Source organism: Zosterops lateralis (assembly GCF_965231275.1).
Source record: "Zosterops lateralis genome assembly, chromosome: 27".
NCBI classification, from domain to species: Eukaryota; Metazoa; Chordata; class Aves; order Passeriformes; family Zosteropidae; genus Zosterops; species Zosterops lateralis.
The window spans coordinates 1,459,686-1,486,698 of record NC_139787.1 but is presented as its reverse complement, the minus strand read 5'-3'; the positions used below and the strand labels follow the sequence as shown (position 1 = coordinate 1,486,698).

The 27,013-nt window shown below is 41.4% G+C and overlaps 1 protein-coding gene across 1 annotated transcript; it reads right to left on the bottom strand.

Moving 5' to 3' along the window:
- Positions 1-27,013, bottom strand: LOC310919475 (SLAM family member 8-like; the record flags this gene model as incomplete). Its single annotated transcript, XM_083878842.1, has 6 exons — positions 23,223-27,013; positions 8,836-9,177; positions 4,612-4,911; positions 4,113-4,232; positions 1,400-1,488; positions 1-18 (listed from the first exon to the last, which is right to left on the bottom strand). The coding sequence occupies exons 1-6, from the start codon at positions 23,293-23,295 to the stop codon at positions 1-3; spliced, it is 942 nt and encodes a 313-aa protein (XP_083734968.1). The 5' UTR covers positions 23,296-27,013.

Here is a 27,013-nt window from a genome sequence, read left to right as displayed (position 1 = left end):
TCAGGGGGGGCTGGGACCCTGTGGGATGAAATTTGGGGGATTTTTTGCAGGTTTTGGGTTTTTTTGCTATTTTTGGGGGTTCCCCAGTGGATTTTGGGGTCCCGCAGTGGTTTTTGGGGTTCCCCCAGTGGTTTTTGGGGTTTTGGGTGGGGGTTCAGGGGGATTTGGACTCTGTGGGGTGAAAATTTGGGGGTTTTTCATGGGCTTTGGGGTTCCTGGAGGGGTTTCAGAGAGGCTGGGACCCTGTGGGGTGAAAATTTGGGGGGATTCTTGAGGTTTTTGGGGATTTCTGCCATTTTTGGGGGATTTCCCGGGTTTTGGGATTTTCTGCAGGTTTTTGGGATTCCCCATGTTTGTTTTTTTTTTTAAATTTTTTTTTTTTTTTTTTTTGGGGGGGGGGTGGTTCCTGCATTTTTTGGGGGATTCTCCATGTTTTTTTGGTTTTTTTTTTGGGATTCCCATGGGGTTTTTTAGGATTCTCATGGGATTCTTTGGGATTCCCGTGGGATTTTTTGGGATTTCCATGGGGGTTTTTTTTAGGATTCCCACAATTTTTTATATTCCCACTTTTTTTCTAAGAATTCCCTGTAGGTTTTTAAGGCTCCCTGGGTGTATTTTGATTTATTTTGGTTTATTTTGATTTATTTTGGTTTATTTTGGTTTATTTTGGTTTATTTTGATTTATTTTGGTTTATTCTGGTTTAGTTTGGTTTATTTTGGTTTATTTTGGTTTATCTTGATTTATTTTGGTTTATTTTGATTTATTTTGGTTTATTTTGGTTTATTTTGGTTTATTTTGATTTATTTTGGTTTATTTTGGTTTATTCTGGTTTATTTTGGTTTATTTTGGTTTATTTTGGTTTATTTTGATTTATTTTGGTGTATTTTGGTTTATTTTGGTTTATTTTGATTTATTTTGGTTTATTTTGATTTATTTTGATTTATTTTGGTTTATTTTGGTTTATTTTGATTTAGTTTGGTTTATTTTGGTTTATTTTGGTTTATCTTGATTTATTTTGGTTTATTTTGATTTATTTTGGTTTATTTTGGTTTATTTTGATTTATTTTGATTTATTTTGGTTTATTTTGGTTTATTTTGATTTATTTTGGTTTATTTTGGTTTATTTTGATTTGTTTTGGTTTATATTGATTTAGTTTGGTTTATTTTGGTTTATTTTGATTTATTTTGGTTTATTTTGGTTTATCTTGATTTATTTTGATTTATTTTGGTTTATTTTGGTTTATTTTGATTTATTTTGGTTTATTTTGGTTTATTTTGATTTATTTTGGTTTATTTTGGTTTATTTTGATTTATTTTGATTTATTTTGGTTTATTTTGGTTTATTTTGGTTTATTTTGATTTATTTTGGTTTATTTTGTGTGTTTTTGTTGTCCTGACCTGGTCGTTGCCCTCGGGGGGGCTCCTGCAGATGTCACTGAACGGGCCCTCCCCGGGGCTCTCCTCAGACACCGCCGGGACCGGGGCGGCTGCGGGACAGAAATGGGGAAAAAAACACAGAAAATGGGAAAAATGGGGGGGAAAAATAGGGAAAAATAGTTAAAAAATAGGAGAAAGTGGGAAAAAATAGGGGGAAAATGGGGGGAAATAGGGGAAAACGGGGAGAAAATGGGGAAAAGTAGTTTAAGAAACAGAGGAAAGTGGGAAAAAATGGGGGAAAATGGGGGGAAATAGGGGGAAAAAGTAGTTAAAAAACATGGAAAAGTGGGGGGAAAACAGGGAAAAAACAGGAAAAAACAGGGGAAGTGGGGGAAAAAAGGGGGGGAAATAGGGAAAAGTGGGGGAAATGGGAAAAAACGGGAAAAAGTAGTTAAAAAACATGGAAAAGTGGGAAAAATAGGAAAAAAATAGGGAAGTAGGGATAAAACAGGGAAAAATAGGGGAAAACGGGGGAAAAAAAGGTAAAATAGGGGAAAGTAATTTAAAAACGGGAAAAATGGGAAAAAGTAGTTAAAAACATGGAAAAGTGGGAAAAAAATAGGGGGAAATGGGGAAAAGTGGGGAGAAATGAGGAAAAAATAGGGAAAAGTGGGGAAAAAAGGGGAAAAACAGGGAAAAGTGGGGAAGAAATAGGGGAAAAAAAGGAAAAATAGGGAAAAGTAGTTAAAAAACAGGGGAAAGTGGGAAAAAAATGGGGGGGGAAATGGGGGGAATAGGGAAAAGTGGGGAAAATAGGGGAAAAGTAGTTAAAAAACAGGGAAAAATAGGGAAAAGTAGTTAAAAACATGGAAAATGGGAAAAAATAGGGGGAAAATAGGGGAAAATGGGGAAAAAGTATGGAAAACCAGAGAAAAAAATAGGGAAAAGTAGCTTAAAAACATGGAATAGTGGGGGGAAACAAACAAACAAACAAACAAACAAACAAACAAACCAACCAACCAACCAACCCACAAAAACAAACAAACAAAGAAGATAAAAATGGGGAAAAGTGGGGGAAATGGGAAAAATAGTGAAATAACAGCGAAAAAATAGGGGGGAAATGGGGAAAATAGGGGAAAGTAGTTAGAAACATGGAAAAGTGGGAAAAATTGGGGGAAAATAGGGGGAAATGGAAGGAAAATAGGGGAAAACCAAGGAAAAAAGGGAAAAAAGGGGAAAACCAGGGAAAAAAAACAGGAAAAAATGGGAAAAATGGGGAAAAGTAGTTAAAAACAGAAGGAAAAAACAGGAAAAAATAGGCAAAGTAGTTTAAAAAATGGGGAAAAGAACAGGAGGGAAATAGGGAAAAGTGGGGAAGAAACAGGGGAAAGTGGGAAAAAATGGGGAAATAGGGGGAAAGTGGGAAAAAAACGGGGAAGTGGGGAAAATAGGGGAAAATGGGGGGAAAGTAATTTAAAAATGGGGAAAATAGGGAAAAAACAGGGAAAAAATTGGGAAAAGTAGTTAAAAACAGGGAAAAGTGGGAAAAACGGGAAAATGGGGGAAGTGGGGAAATAATAGGGAAAAGTGGGGAAAAACAGGGAAATGTAGGGGAAAAAACAGGGAAAAATATGGAAAAGTGGGGGGAAAATAGGGAAAAGTGGGGGGAAACGGGAAAAATAGGGGAAAGTGGGAAAAATAGGGAAAATGGGGAGAAAATGGGAAAAAGTAGTTTAAAAACAGGGGAAAGTGGGAAAAAATAGGGAAAAATGGAGGGAAATGGGGGAAAAATGGGGAAAGAATAGGGGAAAATGGGGAAACAGGAAATGGGAAAATGGGAAAACAAGAAAACGGGGAAAATGGGACAACAAGAAAATGGGAAAACAAGAAAAACAGGGAAATGGGAAACGGGGAAAGCAGAAAAATGGAAGAACCAGAAAACGAGGAAAATGGGGAAATGGGGAAAACAGGAAAATGGGAAAGTGGGAAAACAAGAAAACGGGGAAAAGGGGAAAATGGGAAACAGGAAAAGAGAGAAAATGGGAAAATGGGGGAAATGGGAAAAAGGGAAAAATTGGGAAAATGGGACAACATGAAAATGAGAAAAACGGGGAAACGGGAAATGGAAAAGCAGGAAAACAAAGGAAAATGGAGAAATGGGAAATGGAGAAAAGGGGAAAACAGGAAAATGGGAAAGTGGGAAAATGGAAAACCAGGAAAATGGGAAAACAAGAAAATGGGGAAGAGAGGAAAATGGGGAAACAGGAAAACAGGAAAATGGGAAAAGGGAAAATCTGGGGAAAAGGGACAACGCAAAAACGAGAAAAAACGGGGGAATGGGGAAAACAGGAAAATGGGAAACCAGGAAAATGGGAAAAACAAAAAAACAGGGGAAAGGGGAAAATGGGGGAAACAGGAAAACAGGAAAAGGGGAAAATGGGAAAAGGGAACAAGTGGGAAAATGGGACAACACAAAAACGAGAAAAACGGGGAAATGGGAAATGGGGAAAACAGGAAAATGGGAAAAGGGGAAAACGAGGAAAATGGGGAAATGGGAAATGGAGAAAAGGGGAAAACAGGAAAATGGGAAAGTGGGAAAATGGGAAAATGGGGAAATGGGGGAAATGGGAAACAGGGAAAGCAGGAAAATGGGAAAACCAGAAAACAAGAAACACAGGGAAATGAGGAAATGGAAATGAGGGCAAAGGGCAGAGCAGCCCCGGGGGTCCCTCACCCGCCTCGGCCGCCTTCTCCCCCTTGGCCCTCCAGCACCAGAAGGCCCCGCCCAGGCTGACAGCGACCAGGATCAGCGACAGCACCACGTACCCCGAGGTGGAGAACGCTGAGGGACCCCCTGGGGACAGAAACAGTGTCACCTGTGTCACCCTGACCTGTGTCACCCTGACCTGTGTCACCCCCAGTGTCACCCCCAGTGTCACCCAGGATCAGTGACAGCACCACGTACCCCGAGGTGGAGAACGCTGAGAGACCTCCTGGGGACAGAAACAGTGTCACCTGTGTCACCCTGAGCTGTGTCACCCCCAGTGTCACCTCAGTGTCACCCCCTGTCCCCCTCAGTGTCACCTCCTCCCTTTCCCAGTGCCACCCTCACTGTCACCCCCAGTGCCACCTCCTCCCTGTCCCGGTCCCACCCTCCCTGTCCCCCCAGTGCCACCCCCAGTGTCACCCCAGTGCCACCCCCAGTGCCACCCCCAGTGTCCCCCCGCTGTCACCTCCTCCCTGGCAGAGGCTCTGCAGGTCGAAGAGCGCCACCTTGCGGTCGGCGGGGTTGCTGACGGTGCAGGTGTAGGTGACATTGGCGGCGGTGGGTGGCAGCGCCACCCTCAGGGTGGTCCCGTCGGGGGACAGCTGGTGGCGGCCGCCTGTCCCCAGCTGTCCCCAGGTGAGGCTGTCGCGCTGCCAGGTGACGTTGACGGCGCCTTTGCCGCTGCCCTGGCACTGCAGGGTGAGGTTACACCACTCCAGGGTGCTGGCCAGGAGCTGGCTGCGGGTCCGCGGGGTGGGCACCGACTCTGCCACCGGGACACACGGGGTGTCACCCTGGGGACACCCTGGGGACACCCAGGATCACCCAGGGGACACCCAGGGGACACCAGGATCCCAAAAACCCTCCCCGGGCAGAGTTTGGTACCCTGATGGCACTCTGATGGCACCCTGATGGCACCCAGGTGACACCAGGACACCCCAAAACCCTCCCTGGGCAGTTTGGTACCCTGATGTCACCCAGGTGGCACTAGGACTCTCAAAAACCCACCCTGGGAAGAGTTTGGCACCCTGGTGTCATCCCAGGGACACCCAGGGGACACCAGGACCCCAAAAACCCTCCCCGGGCAGAGTTTGGTACCCTGATGGCACCCTGATGGCACTCTGACGGCACCCAGGTGACACCAGGACACCCTAAAAATCCACCCTGGGCAGACTTTGGCACCCAGGGGACACCAGGACACCCCAAAAACCCTCCCCGGGTAGAGTTTGGCACCCTGATGTCACCCCAGGAACACCCAGGTGACACCAGGACCTCTAAATTCCCAACCCAGGCAGAGTTTGGCATCCTGATAGTGCCTTGATGACACCCAAGTGGCACCAGGACTCCCAAAAACCCTCCCCGGGCAGAGTTTGGTACCCTCATGGCACCCTGATGGCACCCAGGTGGTCCTCAAGCGTCCCCCAGGTGGCACCAGGATCCCCAAAAACCACCCTGGGCAGAGTTTGGGGTGCTGGCACTGACTGTCATCAGGGCACAGCAGTGATGTCACCCCAGGGGACACCCAGGGGACACCAGGACACCCCAAAACCCTCCCTGGGCAGTTTGGTACCCTAATGTCACCCAGGTGGCACTAGGACCCCCAAAAACAACCTCTGGGTGGAGTTTGGTACCCTGATGTCACCACGGGGACACCCAGGTGACACCAGGACCGCCAAAAACAACCCCTGGGCAGAGTTCGGCACCCCAATGACACCCAGGTGGCACCAGGACCTCAAAAACCCTCCCAGGGCAGAGTTTGGGATACTGGCACTGACTCTGTCACCAAGGCATAGACAGGATGTCACCCAGGGGACACCCAGGGGACACCAGGACCCCAAAAACCCTCCCCGGGCAGAGTTTGGTACCCTGATGGCACCCAGGTGGCACCCAGGTGACACCAGGACACCCTAAAAATCCACCCTGGGCAGACTTGGCACCCAGGGGACACCCAGGTGACACCTCGATGGCCCCCAGGTGACACCAGGACACCCCAAAAACCCTCCCTGGGCAGAGTTTGATACCCTGATGGCACCTTGATGTCACCCAGGTGACACCAGGACACCCCAAAAACCCACCCTGGGCAGAGTTTGGGGTGCTGGCACTGACTCTGTCACAGGGCACAGCTGTGATGTCACTCTGAGGACACCCAGAGAACACCCAGGGGACACTCAGGGGACACCAGGACCCCCAAAAACTCTCCCCCGGGCAGAGTTTGTCACCCTTATGTGACCCAGGTGGCACCCAGGTGACACCAGGACCCCCAAAAATCCCACCCTGGGCAGAGTTTGTCACCCTTATGTGACCCAGGTGGCACCCAGGTGACACCAGGACCCCCAAAAATCCCACCCTGGGCAGAGTTTGTCACCCTAATGTCACCCTAATGTCACCCAGGTAGCACCCAAGTGGCACCCAAGGGACACCAGGACCCCAAAAAACCCTTCCTGGGCAGAGTTTGGCACCCTGATGTCACCCAGGGGACACCCAGGTGGCACCAGGACCCCAAAAACCCTCCCTGGGCAGAGTTTGTCACCCTAATGTCACCCTAATGTCACCCTAATGTCACCCTGGGGACACCCAAGTGCACCCAGGGGACACCAGGACCCCAAAAATCCTCCCTGGGCAGAGTTTGGGCCCCAAAACCCAATTAATTCCATGAATTAAATTAAATTAAATTAAATAAATCCTTAGATTAATTAATTAACCCAGCCCCTCTCACCGTTGACAGGTTGAAGGACGGGTTGTCCTTTTTTCTTCCAGTTTTTCTCTGTGTCTCAGTTTCCCCTCCCCAAAACTCGACTTAATTAAACTAATTAAATTAATCAAATTAATTAATTCCTTAGATTAATTAATTAACCAAACCCCTCTCACTGTAGACAGACAGGTTGAAGGACAGATTGTCCTTTTTTCATCCTGTTTTTTTTTGCTCTGTCCCTCAGTTTCCCCACCCAAACTTGACTTAATTAAACTAATTAAATTAATCAAATTAATTTCAATAAATCAAGTAATTAAATTAATTAGTTAAATCAATAAATCAAGCCCCTCTCACCTTAGACAGACAGGTTGAAGGACAGATTGTCCTTTTTTCATTCCAGTTTTTTTGCTCTGTGCCTCAGTTTCCCCACCCCCAACCCCCAACTTAATTAATTCAATTAAGTTAATTAATTTAATTAACTTGATTAATCAATAAATCAAAGCCCTCTCACTGTAGATGCACAAAGTGAAGCACAGATTGTCCTTTTTTGATCCTGTTTTTTTTTGCTCCGTGCCTCAGTTTCCCCAAACCCAAAACCCAACGTGTTAACACGAATTAAACTAAACTAAATTAAATTAATTAGACTAATTAACTAATGAAGCCCCTCTCACCGTAGACACACAGGTTGAAATACAGATTGTCCTTTTTGGATTCCATTTTTTGCTCCGTGCCTCAGTTTCCCCAACCCCAAACACCCAACTTAAACAAACTAATAAACTTCTAAAAAATAAAAAGATTAATTAGACTAATTAATCAATGAAGACCTTCTCACCATAGACAGTCAGGTTGAAGGACTAAATGCAATTTTTTCATCCCATTTTCTGCTCTGTGCCTCAGTTTCCCCAACCCCAAACACCCAACTTAATTAAACAAATATATTTTTTTTTTTAAATTAAACTAATTAATTAATCAAGCTCCTCTCACCATAGACAGTGAGATTGAAGCTCTGATCATCCCCCAGGGCCGGCTGCAGTTTGATCCTGGCCCCGAAGACGCCGCTGTCCCCGCGCTGCAGGCCGTGCCTCAGTTTCCCCAACCCAAATCACCCAATTTAATCAAACAAACCAATTAACTCAATTAATTAATTACCATAAACAGTGAGATTGAAGCTCTGGTCATCCACCAGGGCCGGCTGCAGTTTGATCCTGGCCCCAAAGACGCTGCTGTCCCCGCGCTGCAGGCCGTGCCTCAGTTTCCCCAACCCAAACACCCAATATAATCAAACAAACCAATGTAAATTAATAAAACTCATCAATATCTCACCATAGACAGTGAGATTGAAGCTCTGATCATCCACGAGCGCGGGCTGCAGTTTGATCCTGGCCCCAAAGACGCCGCTGTCCCCGCGCTGCAGGCCGTGCCTCAGTTTCCCCAACCCAAATCACCCAATTTAATCAAACAAACCAATTAACTCAATTAATTAATCACCATAGACAGTGAGATTGAAGCTCTGGTCATCCCCCAGGGCCGGCTGCAGTTTGATCCTGGCCCCGAAGACGCCGCTGTCCCCGCGCTGCAGGCCGTGCCTCAGTTTCCCCAACCCAAACACCCAACTTAATTCCATGAATTGAACTAAATTAATTCATTAATTAACTCCGTTAATCAATTAACCCAGCCCCTCTCACCTTAGACAGACAGGCTGAAGTACAGATTGTCATTTTTGGATTCCGTTTTTTGCTCCGTGCCTCAGTTTCCCCAACCCCAAACACCCAACTTAAACAAATAAAAAATTCAAAAAAAAATTAAAATTAATAAAACTCATTAATATCTCACCGTAGACAGTGAGATTGAAGCTCTGATCATCCATGAGCGCGGGCTGCAGTTTGATCCTGGCCCCGAAGACGCCGCTGTCCCCGCGCTGCAGGCCGTGCCTCAGTTTCCCCAACCCCAAACACCCAATATAATCAAACAAACCAATTAACTCAATTAATTAATTACCATAGACAGTGAGATTGAAGCTCTGGTCATCCACCAGGGCCGGCTGCAGTTTGATCCTGGCCCCGAAGACGCCGCTGTCCCCGCGCTGCAGGTCGCGGATCCTCAGGCCGGTGCCGTTGAGCAGCTCCAGGCGCCGCCCGAAGCGGTCGCGGGGGTCGGGCCTCTCCAGCCCCCCCGGGCCCACCTCGGCCACCTGGATGGTGGCCCCGGAGCCCCCCGAGAAGCTCCACTCGATCTCCTTCCAGGTGCGGTTGGGTGGGAGGCGCGGGGACAGCAGCACCGACCCGCCCAGGACCCCGTTCACCTGCCGGGGAGGGGACCGGGACTGCCCGAACAGCAGCTCTGGGGGAGAAAAGGGACACCAAACATGGGTTGGGGACGATCTGGGGACATCTCGAGATGTTTGGAGGTTGTTCGGTGAAGTTCTGGGGACATTTGGGGACATCTCAAGATGTTTTGGGAATGTTTGAGGACATTTCAAGACATTTGGGGACATATCGGAACGTTTTGGGGACGTTTTGAGATGTTTGAGGACCTTTTGAGGACATTTGGGGATGTTCTAGTGACATTTGGTGACGTTTTAGGGACACCTCAAGATGTTTTAGGGACATTTTGAGACTTTTGAGGACGTTTTGGTGCCATTAGTGGCCGTTTGTGTCGGGTGTGTTTGGGCAGAGCCGCGGGGACAGCAGCACCAACCCGCCCAGGACCCCATTCACCTGCCGGGGAGGGGACCGGGACTGCCCGAACAGCAGCTCTGGGGGAGAAAAGGGACACCAAACGTGGGTTGGGGACATCTCGAGATGTTTGGAGGTTGTTTGGTGAAGTTTTGGGGGCATTTGGGGATGTTTTGGGGACACTTCAAGACATTTCGAGGACATTGGGCGACATTTCGAGACGTTTGGTGATATTATGGGGACATTTGGGGATGTTTTGGGGACATTTGTGGACATCTCAAGATGTTTTAAGGACATTTGAGGGCATTTGAAGATGTTTCGAGGACGTTTGGGGATGTTTTGAGATGTTTTGGGGACATTTGGGGATGTCTGGAGACATTTGGCGACATCTTTGGGATGGTTTGGGAACATTTGGGGACATTTAGTGACATTTTGGGGACATTTGGGATGTTTTGAGGACATTTGGGGATGTTTTGAGGACATTCGGTGACATTTCAGGGATATTTGGGATGTTTTGAGGACATTAAGGGATGTTTTGAGGACATTTGGTGAAGCTTTGAGGACATTACGGGATGATTTGGGGACGTTTTCAGAAGGTTTGGAGACATTTCGAGACATTTGGGGACATTTTGAGATGTTTGAGGACCTTTTGAGGACATTTGGGGGTGTTCTAGTGACATTAAACAAAGTTTTGGGAACATCTCAAGATGTTTTGGGGATGTTTGGGAACGTTTGGGGACATTTCAGAACATTTGGGGACATTTCGAGATGTTTGAGGGCCTTTTGAGGACATTTGGGGATGTTCTAGTGACATTAAACAAAGTTTTGGGAACATCTCGAGATGTTTTGGGGATGTTTGGGAACGTCTGGGGACATTTCAGAACGTTTGGGGACATTTCGAGAGGTTTGAGGACCTTTTGAGGACATTTGGGGACATTTGGGGACGTATTGGGCAACTTTTGGGGACATTAAGGGATGTTTTGGGGACATCTGGGGACATTTCAGAACATTTGGGGACATTTCGAGATATTTGAGGACCTTTTGAGGACATTTGGGGCATATTGGGCAACTTTTGGGGACATTTGGGGATGTTTTGAGGACATTTCAAGGACATTTGGGGATGTTTTGAGGACGTCTAGGGATGTCTGGGGACATTTCAAGACATTTGGGGACATTTCGAGATGTTCAAGGACCTTTCGAGGACATTTGGGGATGTTTTAGCAACATTTGGTGACATTTTAGGGACATCTCGAGATGTTTTGGGGACGTCTGGAGACGTTTGGTGACATCTTTGGGATGGTTTGGGAACATTTGGGGACATTTTGGAATGTTTGGGGTCATTTTGAAGACATTTAGCGACATTTTGGGGACATTTTGGGGACATTTAGGGATGTTTTGAGGACATTTGGGGATGTTTTGAGGACATTCGGTGACATTTCAGGGATATTTGGGATGGTTTGAGGACATTAAGGGATGTTTTGAGGACATTTGGTGAAGCTTTGAGGACATTACGGGATGATTTGGGGACGTTTTCAGAAGGTTTGGAGACATTTCGAGACATTTGGGGACATTTTGAGACGTTTGAGGGCCTTTTGAGGACATTTGGGGATGTTCCAGTGACATTAAACAAAGTTCTGGGAACATCTCAAGATGTTTTGGGGATGTTTGGGAACGTCTGGGGACATTTCAGAACGTTTGGGGACATTTCGAGAGGTTTGAAGCCCTTTTGAGGACATTTAGCAAAGTTTTGGGGGCATTTGGGGACATTTCAAGACATTTTGAGATGTATGAGGACTTTTGAGGACATTTGGGGGACGTTTTGGGGACATTTGGTGACATTTTGAGATGTTTTGATGACGTTTGGTGAAGTTTTGGGGACATTTGGGGAACATCTCAAGATGTTTTGAAGATGTTTGGTGAAGTTTTGGGGACATTCGGGGATGTTTTGCACACTTTGGGGACATTTTGAGAAGATTTAGAGACATTTTGGGACATTTGAGGACATTTTGGGGACATTTGGTGACACTTTGAGGACATTTGGTGGCATTTCAAGATCTTTGGTGAAGTTTTGGGGACAATTAGGGTCATTTTGGGACATTTTGGGGATATTTGGGGACATTTTGGGGACATTTGAGTAATTTTGGGGACGTTTTGGGGACATTTTGGGTTATTTCAGAGGCATTTGGGGACATTTTGAGGATGTTTTGGGAACATTTGGGGACATTTTGGGGACATTTTTGGGTCATTTTGAGTGATTTTGGGGACGTTTGGGGATATTTTGGGAACATTTGGGGATATTTTGGGTCATTTTGGGGACATTTTGAGGATGTTTTGGGGACATTTTGGGGCCATTTTGGGTCATTTTGAGTAATTTTGGGGATGTTTTGGAGAGATTTGGGGACAATTTGGAGAGATTCGGGGACATTTGGGAACATTTGGGGACATTTAGGAACATTTGGGGATATTTTGGGTCATTTTGGGTCATTTTGAGTAATTTTGGGGAGATTTTGGGGACGTTTTGGGGATATTTTGGAGAGATTCGGGGACATTTGGGAAATTTTGGGGACATTTGGGAAATTTTGGGGACGTTTGGGGACATTTTGGGTTATTTCAAAGACATTTGGGGACATTTTGGAGACATTTGGGGACATTTTTGGGAAGATTTTGGGTCATTTTGGGGACATTTGGGGACATTTTGGGACATTTGGGGCCAAAGCCCAGCAGGGAGAAGCAGCAGCACGTCCTGGGCTGGGACTGGAGCGGTTCATGGGGCCAAAAAACGGGGGAAAAGCGGAAAATTTGGGGTAAAAATCAGCTAAAAAGGTCAAAAACTAAAAACTACGGGTTCGGATTTGGGAGAGGAACTAAAAATGGAGGAAAAAAAATTGGAAATTTTGGGGTAAAAATCAGCTAAAAAAGGCCAAAATCTACAAGCTACAGGTGGGTAAACCTAAAAATAGAGGAAAAATTTGAATTTTTGGGGTAAAAATTGGATTAAAAAGGCGAAAACTCACTATGGGTTTGGATTTAGGATAAGCCCCAAAAATGAAGGAAAAAAGGAATTTTTGGGGTAAAAAAGGAAATTTTGGGGTAAAAAACATCTAAAAAAGGTCAAAATCTAAAATCTACAGGTGGGTAAACCTAAAATAGAGGAAAAAAGGAAATTTTTCAGGTAAAAATCAGATTTAAAAGGTCAAAACTCACTATGGGTTTGGATTTAGGATAAACCCCAAAAATGGAGGAAAAAAGGAAATTTTTGGGGTAAAAAAGGAAATTTTTTGGGGTAAAAAAGGCTAAAAAGGTCAAAATCTAAAATCTACAGGTTCAGACATTGGGTAAACCTAAAAATAGAGGAAAAAATGGAATTTTTTGGGGTAAAAATCAATTTTAAAAGGTCAAAACTCACTACAGGTTCAGGCATGGGATGAACCCCAAAAACGAAGGAAAAAAAGGAATTTTTGGGGTAAAAAAAGGAAAATTTTTGGGGTAAAAAAAAGGCTAAAAAGGGTCAAAACTCTCTACAGGTTTGGATGTGGGACGGACCCCAAAAATGAGGGAAAAATTGGAATTTGGGGGGGAAAAAAAGGTCAAAACTCTCTACAGGTTTCGATGCAGGATAAACCCCAAAAAGAGAGGAAAAAAGGAATTTTTTGGGGGGTAAAAAAGGAGATTTTTGGGGTAAAAAAAGGGATTTTTTTTGGGTAAAAACCATCTAAAATAGGTAAAAATCTAAAATCTACAGGTGGGTAAACCTAAAAATGAGGGGAAAATTGAATATTTTGGGGTAAAAATCAATTTTAAAAGGTCAAAACTCACTACAGGGTTGGATTTGGGATAAGCCCCAAAAATGGAGGAAAAATATGGAATTTTTGGGGTAAAAAAGGCTAAAAAAGGTAAAAATCTAAAATCTACATGTTCAGACATTGGGTAAACCCCAAAAATGAGGGAAAAATATGAATTTTTGGGGAAAAAATTGGATAAAAAAGGTAAAAACTCGCTACGGGTTCAGGCATGGGATGAACCCCAAAAACAAAGGAAAAAAAGGAATTTTTGGGGTAAAAAAGGCTAAAAAAGGTCAAATTCTAAAACTACAAGTTCAGATGTGGGAGAGACCCCAAAAATGAGGGAAAAAGGGAATTATTTGGGGTAAAAAAGGCTAAAAAAGGTAAAAATCTAAAATCTACATGTTCAGACATTGGGTAAACCCCAAAAATAAAGGAAAAAATTGGAATTTTGGGGAGAAAAAAGGCTAAAAAAGGTCAAAACTAACTATGGGTTTGGATGTGGGACAGACCCCAAAAACGAAGGAAAAAAAGGAAATTTTTGGGGTAAAAAAAGGAATTTTTTTGGGTAAAAAAACATCTAAAAAGGTCAAAATCTAAAATCTACAGGTTCAGACACTGGGATGAACCTCAAAAATAAAGGAAAAAATTGGAATTTTTTGGGGTAAAAATTGGATTAAAAAGGTCAAAACTCACTACGGGTTTGGATTTGGGATAAACCCCAAAAATGGAGGAAAAAAAGGGAATTTTGGGGGGAAATCAGCTAAAATAAGTCAAAAACTAAAAACTACAGGTTCAGGTGTGGGATAAACCCCAAAAATAAAGGAAAAAATTTGAATTTTTGGGGAGAAAAAAGGCTAAAAAAGGTCAAAACTCTCTACAGGTTTGGATGTGGGACGGACCCCAAAAACGAAGGAAAAAAAGGAAAATTTTGGGGTAAAAACCATCTAAAAAAGATAAAAATTCTAAATCTACCAGTTCAGACATTGGGTAACCTAAAAATAGAGGAAAAAAATGAATTTTGGGGGGTAAAAATTGGATAAAAAAGGTCAAAATTCTCTACAGGTTTTGATTTGGGACAAACCCCAAAAACGAAGGAAAAAAAAGAAATTTTTGGGGTAAAAAAAGGGAATTTTTGGGGTAAAAAAAGGAATTTTTTTGGGTAAAAAAGGTAAAAAATGTCTAAAACTAGCAGTTCAGAGTGGGGCCAGCCCCACCTGAGCCGGGGCTCACCAGAACATCGCTCCAGCAGGGACTGGCTGGAATTCCCGGGCAGAACCTCCAAAAGCTCCTCATTTGGGGCCTCAAATGGAACCTCCTGAAACAGCCCTGCGGAGAGCGACACCCAACCGGCGTTTGGGGGGAAATTTGGGGGTTTTTTGGGGTAAAAATGGGGGGTTTGGGGGTTTATGGAAAATTGGGATTTTTTGGAGGTAAATTTCCTGGAAAATTGGGATTTTGGGGACAGAATTTCTTCAAAATTGGGATTTTTGGGGGCAGAATTTGTAGAAAATTGGGATTTTTGGGGGATTTTTGGAGGTAAATTTCCTGGAAAATTGGGATTTTTGGGGACAGAATTTGTGGAAAATTGGGATTATTTGGGGCAGAATTTCTTCAGCATTGGGATTTTTGGGGCAGAATTTTTTGAAAATTGGGATTTTTTGGGGTAGAATTTCCAGTAAATTGGGGGGGTTTGGGGTAAATTTCCTGAAAAATTGGGATTTTTGGGGGCAGAATTTCTGTAAAATTGGGATTTGAATTTCTGCAGAATTGGGGGGTGGGGCTTTCTTTGGGTGGAATTGGGGGAAATTTGGGGTTTTTTGTGTTAAAATGGGGGTTTTGGGGGGATTTATGGAAAATTGGGATTTTTGGGGGTTTTTTGGAGGTGAATTTCCTGGAAAATTGGGATTTTTGGGGACAGAATTTGTGGAAAATTGGGATTTTGGGGTGTTTTTTTGGGGGTAGAATTTCCAGAAGTGTGAATTTCTGCAGAATTGGGGGAGGATTGGTGGATTGGTCTTTTTTGGGGTGGAATTGGTGAAAATTTGGGGGTTTTGAGCAAAAATGGGGGTTTTGGGGAGAATTTATGGAAAACTGGGATTTTTTGGAGGTAAATTTCCTGGAAAATTGAGACTTTTAGGGACAGAATTTCTTAAAAATTGGGATTTTTTGGGGACAGAATTTGTGGAAAATGGAGATTTTTTGGGGGACCAGAATTTCTGCAAAATTGGGATTTTTGGGGGCAGAATTTGTGGAAAATTGGGATTTTTTGGGGTTTTTTTGTAGGTAAATTTCCTGGAAAATTGGGATTTTTGGGGGGGATTTTATGAAAAATTGGGATTTTTTGGAGGTAAATTTCCTGGAAATTGGGATTTTTGGGGGTTTTTTGGAGGTAAATTTCCTGGAAAATTGGGATTTTTGGGGGGGAAATTTCTGAAAATTGGGATTTTCGGGGGCAGAATTTCTGCAGAATTGGGATTTTTGGGGTAGAATTTCTATAAAATTGGGATTTATTAGGGGCAGAATTTCTTCAAAATTGGGATTTTGCGGAGATGAAATTCTGGAAAATTGGGATTTTTGGGGGTAAATTTCTGAAAATTGGGATTTTTGGGGGCAGAATTGGGATTTTTGGGGCAGAATTTCTGTAAAATTTGGGTTCGAATTTCTGCAGAATTGGGGGGGGTGGGGCTTTTTTTGGGTGGAATTGGGGGAAATTTGGGGGGTTTTTTGTGTAAAAATGGGGGTTTTGGGGGTTTTATGGAAAATTGGGATTTTTGGGGTTTTTTTTGGGCGGGGGTTGGGGGTAAAATTCTGGAAAAATGGGATTTTTGGGGGTAAATTTCCTGGAAAATTGGGGGTTTTGGGGGCAGAATTTCTCAAAAATTGGGATTTTTGGGGACAGAATTTCTTCAAAATTGGGATTTTTGGGGGCAGAATCGGGATTTTTGGGGCAGAATTTATAGAAAATTGGGAATTTTTTTGGGGCAGAATTTCTGTGAAATTGGGACTTTTTGGGGGTAAAATTTCTTCAAAATTGGGATTTTTTGGGGCAGAATTTCTGTGAAATTTGGGTTTGAGTTTCTGCAGAATTGGGGGGGTGGGGCTTTTTTTGGGTGGAATTGGTGGAAATTTGGGGATTTTGGGGGTCTTTGTGTAAAAATGGGATTTTTGGGGGGAATTTATGGAAAATTGGGATTTTTGGGGTTTTTTTGGGGGGGTTTTGGGGTAAATTTCATCAAAATTTGGATTTTTGGGGGTAGAATTTCTGTGAAATTGGGATTTTTTTGTGATAAAATTTCTTAAAAATTGGGATTTTTGGGGGTAGAATTTCTGTGAAATTGGGATTTTTTTTGTGATAAAAATTCTTCAAAATTTGGGATTTTTGGGGGTAGAATTTTTGGAAAATTGGGATTTTGGGGGGAAGAATTTCAGGAAAATTGGGATTTTTTGGGGGGTAGAATTTCTGTGAAATTGGGATTTTTTTGTGATAAAATTTCTTAAAAATTGGGATTTTGGGGGTAGAATTTCTGTGAAATTGGGATTTTTTTTGTGATAAAATTTCTTAAAAATTGGGATTTTTGGGGGTAGAATTTCTGTGAAATTGGAATTTTTTTGTGATAAAATTTCTTAAAAATTGGGATTTTTGGGGGTAGAATTTCTGTGAAATTGGGATTTTTTTTGTGATAAAATTTCTTAAAAATTGGGATTTTTGGGGGTAGAATTTTTGGAAAATTGGGATTTTGGGGGGAAGAATTTCAGGAAATTTGGGATTTTTTTTGGGGTAGAATTTCTTCAAAATTGGGATTTTTTGGGGCAGAATTTCTGTGAAATTTGGGGTTGAGTTTCTGCAGAATTGGGGGGGTGGGGCTTTTTTTGGGTGGAATTGGGGGAAATTTGGGGGTTTTGTGTAAAAATGGGGGTTTGGGGGTTTTATGGTAAATTGGGATTTTTTGGAGGTAAATTTCCTGGAAAATTGGAATTTTTGGGGGGGAATTTGTGGAAAATTGGGATTTCGAGGGGGGGGGGTGTTTGTTTTTGGGGGGTAAATTTCCAGAAAATTGGGATTTATTTTGGCGTAGAACTTCTGTGAAATTGGGTTTTTTGGGGCAGAATTTCTGCAGAATTGTTTTTTTTGGGGGGTAGAATTTCCTCTTATTTGGGAGGGGTTTGGGTAGAATTTCTGCAAAATTTGATATTTTTGGGGGATAGAATTTCTGCAGAAGTTGGAGGGGTTTGGGATTTTGGGGAGGAATTGTTGGAAATTTGGGGGTTTTGGGGGGAATTTATGGAAAATTGGGATTTTTGGGGGGTTTTTTGGGGGGGTTGGGTGTAAATTTCTGCAGAATTGGGAATTTTGGGGAAGAATTTCTTCAAATTTGGGATTTTTTGGGGTAGAATTTCTGCAAAATTGGGATTTTTGGGGGTAGAATTTCTGTGAAATTGGGATTTTTTTTGTGATAAAATTTCTTAAAAATTGGGATTTTTGGGGGTAGAATTTTTGGAAAATTGGGATTTTTTTTGTGATAAAATTTCTTAAAAATTGGGATTTTTGGGGGTAGAATTTTTGGAAAATTGGGATTTTTTTGTGAGAAAATTTCTTAAAAATTGGAATTTTTGGGGGTAGAATTTCTGTGAAATTGGGATTTTTTGTGATAAAATTTCTTAAAAATTGGGATTTTTGGGGGTAGAATTTTTGGAAAATTGGGATTTTGGGGAGAAGAATTTCAGGAAAATTGGGATTTTTTGGGGGTAGAATTTCTGTGAAATTGGGATTTTTTTTTGTGATAAAATTTCTTAAAAATTGGGATTTTTGGGGGTAGAATTTCTGTGAAATTGGGATTTTTTTTGTGATAAAATTTCTTAAAAATTGGGATTTTTGGGGGTAGAATTTTTGGAAAATTGGGATTTTTTTGTGATAAAATTTCTTTAAAAATTGGGATTTTTGGGGGTAGAATTTCTGTGAAATTGGGATTTTTTTGTGATAAAATTTCTTAAAAATTGGGATTTTTGGGGGTAGAATTTTTGGAAAATTGGGATTTTGGGGGGAAGAATTTCAGGAAAATTGGGATTTTTTGGGGGTAGAATTTCTTCAAAATTGGGATTTTTTGGGGCAGAATTTCTGTGAAATTTGGGGTTGAGTTTCTGCAGAATTGGGGGGTGGGGCTTTTTTTGGGTGGAATTGGGGGAAATTTGGGGATTTTTTGTGTAAAAATGGGATTTTTTGGGGGAATTTATGGAAAATTGGGATTTTTTGGAGGTAAATTTCCTGGAAAATTGGAATTTTTGGGGACAGAATTTGTGGGAAATTGGGATTTTTTTGGGGCAGAATTTCGATTTTTGGGGGCAGAAATTCTGGAAAATTTGGATTTTAGGGGCAAAATTTCTGTGAAATTGGGATTTTTGGGATAGAATTTTCAGTAAATTGGGGGGTTTGGGGGCAGAATTTCTGGAAAATTTGGATTTAGGGGGTAAAATTTCTTCAAAATTGGGATTTTTGGGGTAGAACTGTGAAATTGGGTTTTTTGGGGCAGAATTTTTGGAAAATTGGGATTTTTGGGGCCAGAATTTCCTCAAAATTGGGATTTTTGGGGGTAGAATTTCTGAAAATTGGGATTTTTGGGAGATGAAGTTCTGGAAAATTGGGATTTTTGGGGGGATAGAATTTCAGGAAAATTGGTTTTTTGGGGCAGAATTTCTGGAAAATTTGGGAATTTTGGGGTAGAATTTATAGAAAATTGGGAGGTTTGGGGTAAAATTTCCACTAAATTGGGGGGTTTGGGGTAGAATTTTTGGAAAATTGGGATTTTTGGGGTAGAATTTCTTCAAAATTGGGATTTTGGGGTAGAATTTCTTCAAAATTGGGATTTTGGGGTGGAATTGTTGGAAATTTGGGGGGTTTTGGGTGGAATTTGTGTAAAAATTGGGGTTTTGGGGGGTAAATTTCTGTAGAATTGGGATTTTTGTGGCAAAATTTCTGTGAAATTGGGATTTTTTTGGGGGGGAGAATTTCTTCAAAATTTGTGATTTTTGATTCCCACCAGGACTGAGCCTCATCCAGCCCTGGGGGAACATTTTAATTTTAATTTTCGTGGATTTTTTTGGCAAAATTTCCACTCCAGACAGAGATAAAACCCCCAAAATTTGTGATTTTTAATTCCCACCGAGACTGAGCCTCATCCCAGCCCTGGGATGTTTTAATTTTCTATTTTTTGGAATTTTTTTTTTGTAAAATTCTTGTTCCAGACAGGGATAAAACCCCAAAAATTTGGGATTTTTGATTCCCACCAGGACTGAGCCTCATCCAGCCCTGGGGGAACATTTTAATTTTAGTTTTTGGGGATTTTTTGGGCAAAATTTTCACTGCAGACAGGGATAAAACCCCCAAAAATTTGGGATTTTTGATTCTCACCAGGACTGAGCCTCATCCAGCCCCGGGGGAACATTTAATTTTAATTTTTGGGGATTTTTTGGGCAAAATTTCCACTCCAGACAGAGATAAAACCCCAAATTTTTGTGATTTTTAATTCCCACCGAGACTGAGCCTCATCCCAGCCCCAGGATGTTTTAATTTTCTATTTTTTTTAATTTTTTTTTTTGTAAAATTCTCGTTCCAGACAGGGATAAAACCCCCAAAAATTGGGATTTTTAATTCCCACCAGGACTGAGCCTCATCCAGCCCTGGGGGAACATTTTAATTTTAATTTTTCTGATTTTTTTTGGCAAAATTTCCACTCCAGACAGAGATAAAACCCCAAATTTTTGTGATTTTTAATTCCCACCGAGACTGAGCCTCATCCCAGCCCCGAGGGAAGGTTTTAATTCTCCATTTGTGATTTTTATTTTGATTTTTTTTGGCGTTTCCTTGGAAAAACCTCCCGTTCCCGGCGCCGCCCCCGCGGCTCCTCCCCCGCCCAATCTGTCACCTGCAGCCCCCGGAATTTGGGGGAAATTTTGGGATTTTTGGGGAATTTTTGGGGATTTTGGGATCAGCGGGACATTCCTGGGGTTCTCTCCTGGTCCCCAAAAAAAATCGGGATTAAAGCCGGGATGGGTCGGAGTAAATCTCGGTTTAAATTTTGGTTTTTTTTCCTGATTTTATTCGTGTTTTTTCTGGATTTTATTCCTGTTTATCCCAAGTTTAATTCCTGTTTTTCCTGGATTTTATTCCTGGTTTTCCCAAGTTTGATTCCTGGTTTTTTCCAGAGTTTAATTCCCGTTTATTCCAGGATTTTATTCCTGTTTATCCCAGATTTAATTCCTGCTTATTTTGGGATTTTATTCCTGTTTATCCCAAGTTTAATTCCTGTTTTTCCTGGATTTTATTCCTGGTTTTACCCAAGTTTGATTCCCTTTTATCCCGGATTTTATTCTGGGTTTGATTCCTGCTTTTCCCAGGTTTTATTCCTCTTTATCCTGGATTTTATTCCTTCTTATCACAGATTTTATTTCATGCTTATCCCAGGTTTAATTCCTGTTTTTCCTGGATTTTATTCCTGGTTTTCCCAAGTTTGATTCCCTTTTATCCTGGGTTTAATTCCTGCTTTTTCTGCGTTTGATTCCTCCTTTTCCTGGATTTTATTCCTTCTTATCCCAAGTTTAATTCCTGCTTTTCCAGGATTTTATTCCTGCTTTTCCCAAGTTGAATCCCTGTTTATCCTGGATTTTATTCCTGTTTCTCCCAGGTTTGATTCCTATTTTTCCCAGATTTTATTTCTCCTTATCCTGGGTTTAATTCCTGTTTATCCTGGATTTTATTCCTGCTTTTCCCTGATTTTATTCCCCCCTTATCCCAGGTTTAATTCCTGTTTTTCTCTGGTTTAATTCCTGATCATCCCGGATTGGATTCCCTTTTATTCCAGGACTGATTCCTGCTTTTCCAGGATTTTATTCCTGTTTTTCTCAGAGTTTGATTCCTGCTTATCCCAAGTTTAATTCCTGCTTTTCCAACCTTGGATCTTAAATTTTGAGCACTTGGAACAGGTTTTGTTTTTTTTTGGGGGACATGGGGCCAAATCCTCCCCAGACTGAGCCAAGAGGAGCTTCCCAAAATTCCCTCCAGAAATTCCCAAAATTCTTTCCAGGAATTCCCAAAATCCCTCCAGGAATTCCCCAAATTTTTCTCCGAGAATTCCCAAATTCCTCCAGGAACTCCCCAAAATTCCCCCCAGGAATTCCCAAAATTCCCTCCAGGAATTCCTCAAAGTTCCCTCCAGGAAGTCCCAAATTCCTTCCAAGAATTCACAAATCCCTCCAGGAATTCCCCAAAATTTTCTCCAAGAATTCCCAAAATTCCCTCCAGGAACTCCCAAAATTCCTATTTTTTTTTTTTTTTTTTTTTTTTTTTCATGAGATTCCTGATTTTTTCCTGGGATATTTTTATTTTTTCCCCAGGATTTCTGATATTTTCCCATAATTCCTGGGTTTTTTTTCCCCGGGATTTCTGATATTTTTCCCAGGATTTCTGATATCTTTCCCAGGATTATTGATTTTTTTTCCCGGGATTTTTAACCTTTCCCCGGAATTCCATATTTTTCCCCGCGATTTTTTACTTTCCCCCGTGATTTTTAACCTTTTCCCAGAATTTTTACCCTTTTCCCAGGATTTTATTCCCACTTTTCCCCTCCCGGAGCGGATTTTTTGGAGCTCCGGAGCCAAAGCCCCTCCCCGGCTCCTCCTGTTTATCCCAAATTTCGATTTTTTTTTCTCTCCCGCAGCCTCGAGATGGGAAAAAAATAAAATAAATAAAAAAATCCATCCATGGTCCAAATCCATCCCAAAAATTCCCAAAATCCTCCCCAAAAAACCCCAAATTCCAGCCTCGATTTTAACCCTTCCAACCCCGGCTAAAAATCTTGGGAATTTTGGGGTTTTTTTCCCACTTTTTCTGGTTTTTTTTTGATTTTTTTTTTTTTTTTAGGGCATCCCCTGCTGGGCGAGGCTAATTAATCAATAAATGCGAATTAAGATCGTAATTAATCTCGCCTGGACGTTTTTTCCCCGCGGGGATAATCCGAGGGGAGGATTATTTTTAATTTTTTTATTGAATTTATGGGTTTTTTTAAAGGGATTTCTGGAATGTTTGGGATTAACGCGGCGGGAATTAAGAGACGGGGAATCCTCGCTCCGGGTTTTATGTAAAAGGAGCTGCTCGGGGAGTTTGGGAAAATCGCACCAAAATCTAAATAAATAAATAAAAGTGGGGGGAAAAAATAGGAAAAAAATGGGGGAAAAAATAGAAAAAAAAAAAAAAAAAAAAAAAAAGAAAATAAAAGGAAAAAAATTGGGGAAAAAAAAGGAAAAAAAAAAACCGTGAAAAAACATTGAAAAAATATTGGAAAAAATGGTGGGGAAAAATAGGAAAAAAAAAGAGGAAAAAATGGGGAAAATTGGGGGGAAATGGGAAAAAAAAGAGGAAAAAAAAAGGAAAAAAGAGGAAAAAATAGGGGGGAAAAAGGGGAGGAAAAACCTGAAAAAAAAAAGTGAAAAATATTGGAAAAAATGGGGGGGGGGAAATGGGGGGAGGGAAATGGGGAAAAAAGAAGAAAAAAATGGAAAAACTGGGAAAAATGGAAAAAAGAGAGGGAAAAAAGGGAAAAAAAGAGGAAAAAATGAGAAAAAGAGGAAAAGAAATGGGAAAAAATGGGGGGGGGGGGAATAGAAAAAAAAGGGGGGAAAACCTGAAAAAAATATGGAAAATTTTGAAAAAAAATGGAAAAGAAAAAGGGGAAAAAATTAAAAATAAATTAAAAGCCGCGTCAGAAGGGGGTGCGATTCCCAAACCCTTTGGATGCCGCATTCCAGAGTATTCCAAGGATCCCATGGGGGAGCTCCTGGATGCCCCAAAAATAAATAAAATAAAATAAATCCCCAAGAGGGTCCAGAAGGGATTTTTATTATTATTATTTTTGGGGTCACCCCCAAAACTCACCTGGGCCGAGCCCCAACAGCGCCAGGAGCAGCGAAGGCAGCCGGGATTTGCTCCGGGGTAATTCCAGCTCCATCCTCGGTGTATTTTTAATTTTAATTTAATTTATTTTCTTTAGAAATCCGCTCAGCTCGATGAGGAGAAGAGGCAAAACCAGCTCGGAGGAGGAGGAGGAGGAAGGAGGAGCGAAGAGCCCAGCGGGGAGCGGGAGCATCGCGGGCTTCAAAGAGAATTTTTCATTAAAATTATTTTTAGGAATTAAAGGGGAAATATTTAGGGAAAAAAAAAAAAAAAAGGGGTTGAGAAGGTGTTGGGAGTAATGGCGGGGATTGATGGTGACCCCCGACCCTGCGGCAGCAGCGCCCTCAGTGCCCGGATTAGCCCGGCCCGCACAGGCCGCCCCTCGGCCTCAGGGGTTCCCGCCGCCAGAAAGTCAATTAAAAATATAAATATAAAAGATAGAGCAGGAATTGTGTCCGGGAAAAAAATATCTGGGTGGATTCCCAGGAAAAAAAAAAAAAAAACCAACCAAAATTAAATTAAAAATGGATGGAGCGAATCCCGGTCGCTGACTCCGCCTCTGAGGCTGAGGGAGATTCCCGCCAAAAGGAATTTAAATTAAAAATAAAAATATAAAGGATGGAGTGGCAACTGTCTCCGGGAAGAAAAAAAAAAAAAAAAAAAAAAAAAAAAAAAAAAAAAAAAAAAAAAATAGGAATGGATGGAGCGAATCCCGGTCGCTGACTCCGCCTCTGAGGCTGAGGGCGATTCCCGCCAAAAGGAATTCAAATTAAAATTAAAAATAGAAATGGATGGAGCGGGAATTGTGTCCGGAAAAAATATCTGGGTGGATTCCAGGAAACAAACAAACAAACAAACAAACAAAAACCATTAAATTAGAAATAGAAATGGATGGAGCGAATCCCGGTCGCTGACTCCGCCCCTGAGCCTCAGGGGGTTCCCGCCACCAGAAATTCAATTTAAAATAAAATACACATGGATGGAGCGGGAATTGTGTCCGGGAAAAAAAATATATCTGGGTGGATTGACGGGAAAAAAAAAAAAAAAATTAAAAATGGATGGAGCGAATCCCGGTCGCTGACTCCGCCTCTGAGGGTGAGGGAGATTCCCGCCAAAAGGAATTTAAATTAAAAATAAAAATAGAAATGGATGGAGCTGGAAAAAAAATACCTGAGTGAATTCCCGGAAATAAAATAAAATTTAAAAAAAAATTATTATTAATAATAATAATAATAGAAACATCCTAAAAATTGAATTAAAAATAGAAATGGATGGAGCGAATCCCGGTCGCTGACTCCGCCTCTGAGGCTGAGGGGGATTCCCGCGAAAATAAATTAAATAAATTAAATAAAAAATAAAAGACGAGTGGATGGAGCGGGAATTGTGTCCGGAAAATAACCCCAAAAACCTAAGTGGATTTCCCGGAAAAAAGCCCCAAAATTAAATTAAAAATACAAATGGAAGGAGCAGGAGCCAATCCCGGCCGCTGATTCCGCCTCTGAGGGTGAGAGGGTTCCCGCCACAAGAAATTAAATTAAAAATAAAATACAAATGGATGGAGCTGGAAAAAAATACCTGAGTGGATTCCCGGAAATAAAATAAAATAAATAATAATAATAATAATAATAATAATAATAAAAAAATCCTAAAAATTGAATTAAAAATAGGAATGGAAGGAGCGAATCCCGGTCGCTGATTCCGCCTCTGAGGGTGAGGGGGATTCCCGCCAAAAGGAATTTAAATTAAAAACAAAAATATAAAGGATGGTGTGGCAACTGTCTCCGGAAAAACAAAACAAAACAAAATAAAAAACCCAAACAAACCTGAGTGGATTCCTGGGAAAAAAAAAAAAAATTAAATTAAAAATAGAAATGGATGGAGCGAATCCCGGCCGCTGACTCCGCCTCTGAGGCTGAGGCGATTCCCGCCAAAAGAAATTCAAATTCAAATTAAATATATAAATGATAGAGCAGGAATTGTGTCCGGAAAAAAAAAAAAAAAAAAAAAAAACAACAAAAAAACCCTGGGTGGATTCCAGGGAAGGAGAAAAAAAAAATTAAATTAAAAATAGAAATGGATGGAGCGAATCCCGGCCGCTGACTCCGCCTCTGAGGCTGAGGGGGATTCCCGCGAAAATAAATTAAATAAATTAAATAAAAAATAAAAGACGAGTGGATGGAGCGGGAATTGTGTCCGGAAAATAACCCCAAAAACCTAAGTGGATTTCCGGGGAAAAAAACCCAAAATTAAATTAAAATTACAAATGGATGGAGCAGGAGCCAATCCCGGTCGCTGATTCCGCCTCTGAGGGTGAGAGGGTTCCCGCCACAAGAAATTAAATTAAAAATAAAATACAAATGGATGGAGCTGGAAAAAAATACCTGAGTGGATTCCCGGAAATAAAATAAAATAAATAATAATAATAATAAAAATTCCTAAAAATTGAATTAAAAATAGGAATGGAAGGAGCGAATCCCGGCCGCTGACTCCGCCTCTGAAGCTGAGGGGATTCCCGCCAAAATAAATTAAATTAAAATTAAAAATATAAAAGATGGAGCAGGAATTGTCCCCGGAAAACAAAAACTCGGCTGCTCTCGCTGATTTCTTCTCTCCAAACTGAGCGGATTCCTGGGAAAATAAATTAAAACAAATTAAAAATATAAATGGATGGAGCGGGAATTGCCCCCGGAACAAAACCCGGCTGCTCCCGGAGGAAAGAAATTAAAATTAAAATTATTAAAAATATTAAAAATACAAAAGGATGTAGCGGGAATTGTCCCCGGAACAAATTTCTCTCGTTGATTTCTCATCTTGTCCTCTCCGAGCCGAGTGGATGCTCGGGAAAATAAATTAAAATTAAAATAAAAATAAAAAAAAAATAAATTAAAAAAAAAGGAGCGGGGAATTGTTCCCGAAAAAATAAATAAATAAAGTAAGTAAATAAGTAAGTAATAAATAATAATAATAATAATAATAATAATAATAATAATAATAATAGTAATATTAAAACATCCTGGCTGGTCTCGCTGATTTTTTCCTCTTCTTGTCTCTCGGATTCCCGAGAAAAATAAGTTTTAAAATTAAAAATAAAAATAGAAAAGATGGAGCGGGAATTCATCGCGGCTGCCGATTTCTCCTCTCGGAGCTGAGCGAATAATTCCCGGGAAAATAAATGAAAAACAAATTAAAATAAATGAAAAATAAATTAAAATAAATGAAAAATAAACGCAAAGGACGGAGCGGGAATTCCTCCGGCTGCTGATTCATCCTTTGCTCTTCTCCAAACTCAGCAGTTCCCGGGGAAAAAATCAATTAAAATGGAAATTTAACAGACAAAGGGATGGAATTGCCCCGGAAGAAATCCCGGAATCTTTCGCTGGTTCCTCCTCTTCAAAGTCAGCGGATTCCAGAGGAAATAAATTTAAATTAAATTAAAATACAAAAGGATGGGGCGGGAATTGCCCCGGAAGAAATCCCGGCTGCTGATTCCTCCTCTTCTCCAAACTGATCCCAGAGAAATAAATTAAAATAAATTAAAATAAATTAAAATAAATTAAATTAAAAATAACCCCCTCCCCAAGGATGGAGAGGGAATTGTCCCGGGGCGAATCCCGCCTGCCCTCGCTGGTTCCTCCTCTTATCTTTAAACCGAGTGGATTCCCGCGAAAATAAATTAAAATAAATTAAAATAAATTAAAATAAATTAAAAGTAAACCTCCAAGGGTGGAGGGGGAGCAAATCCCGGCTGCTCTTGGCACTTCCCCGGGGAGGGA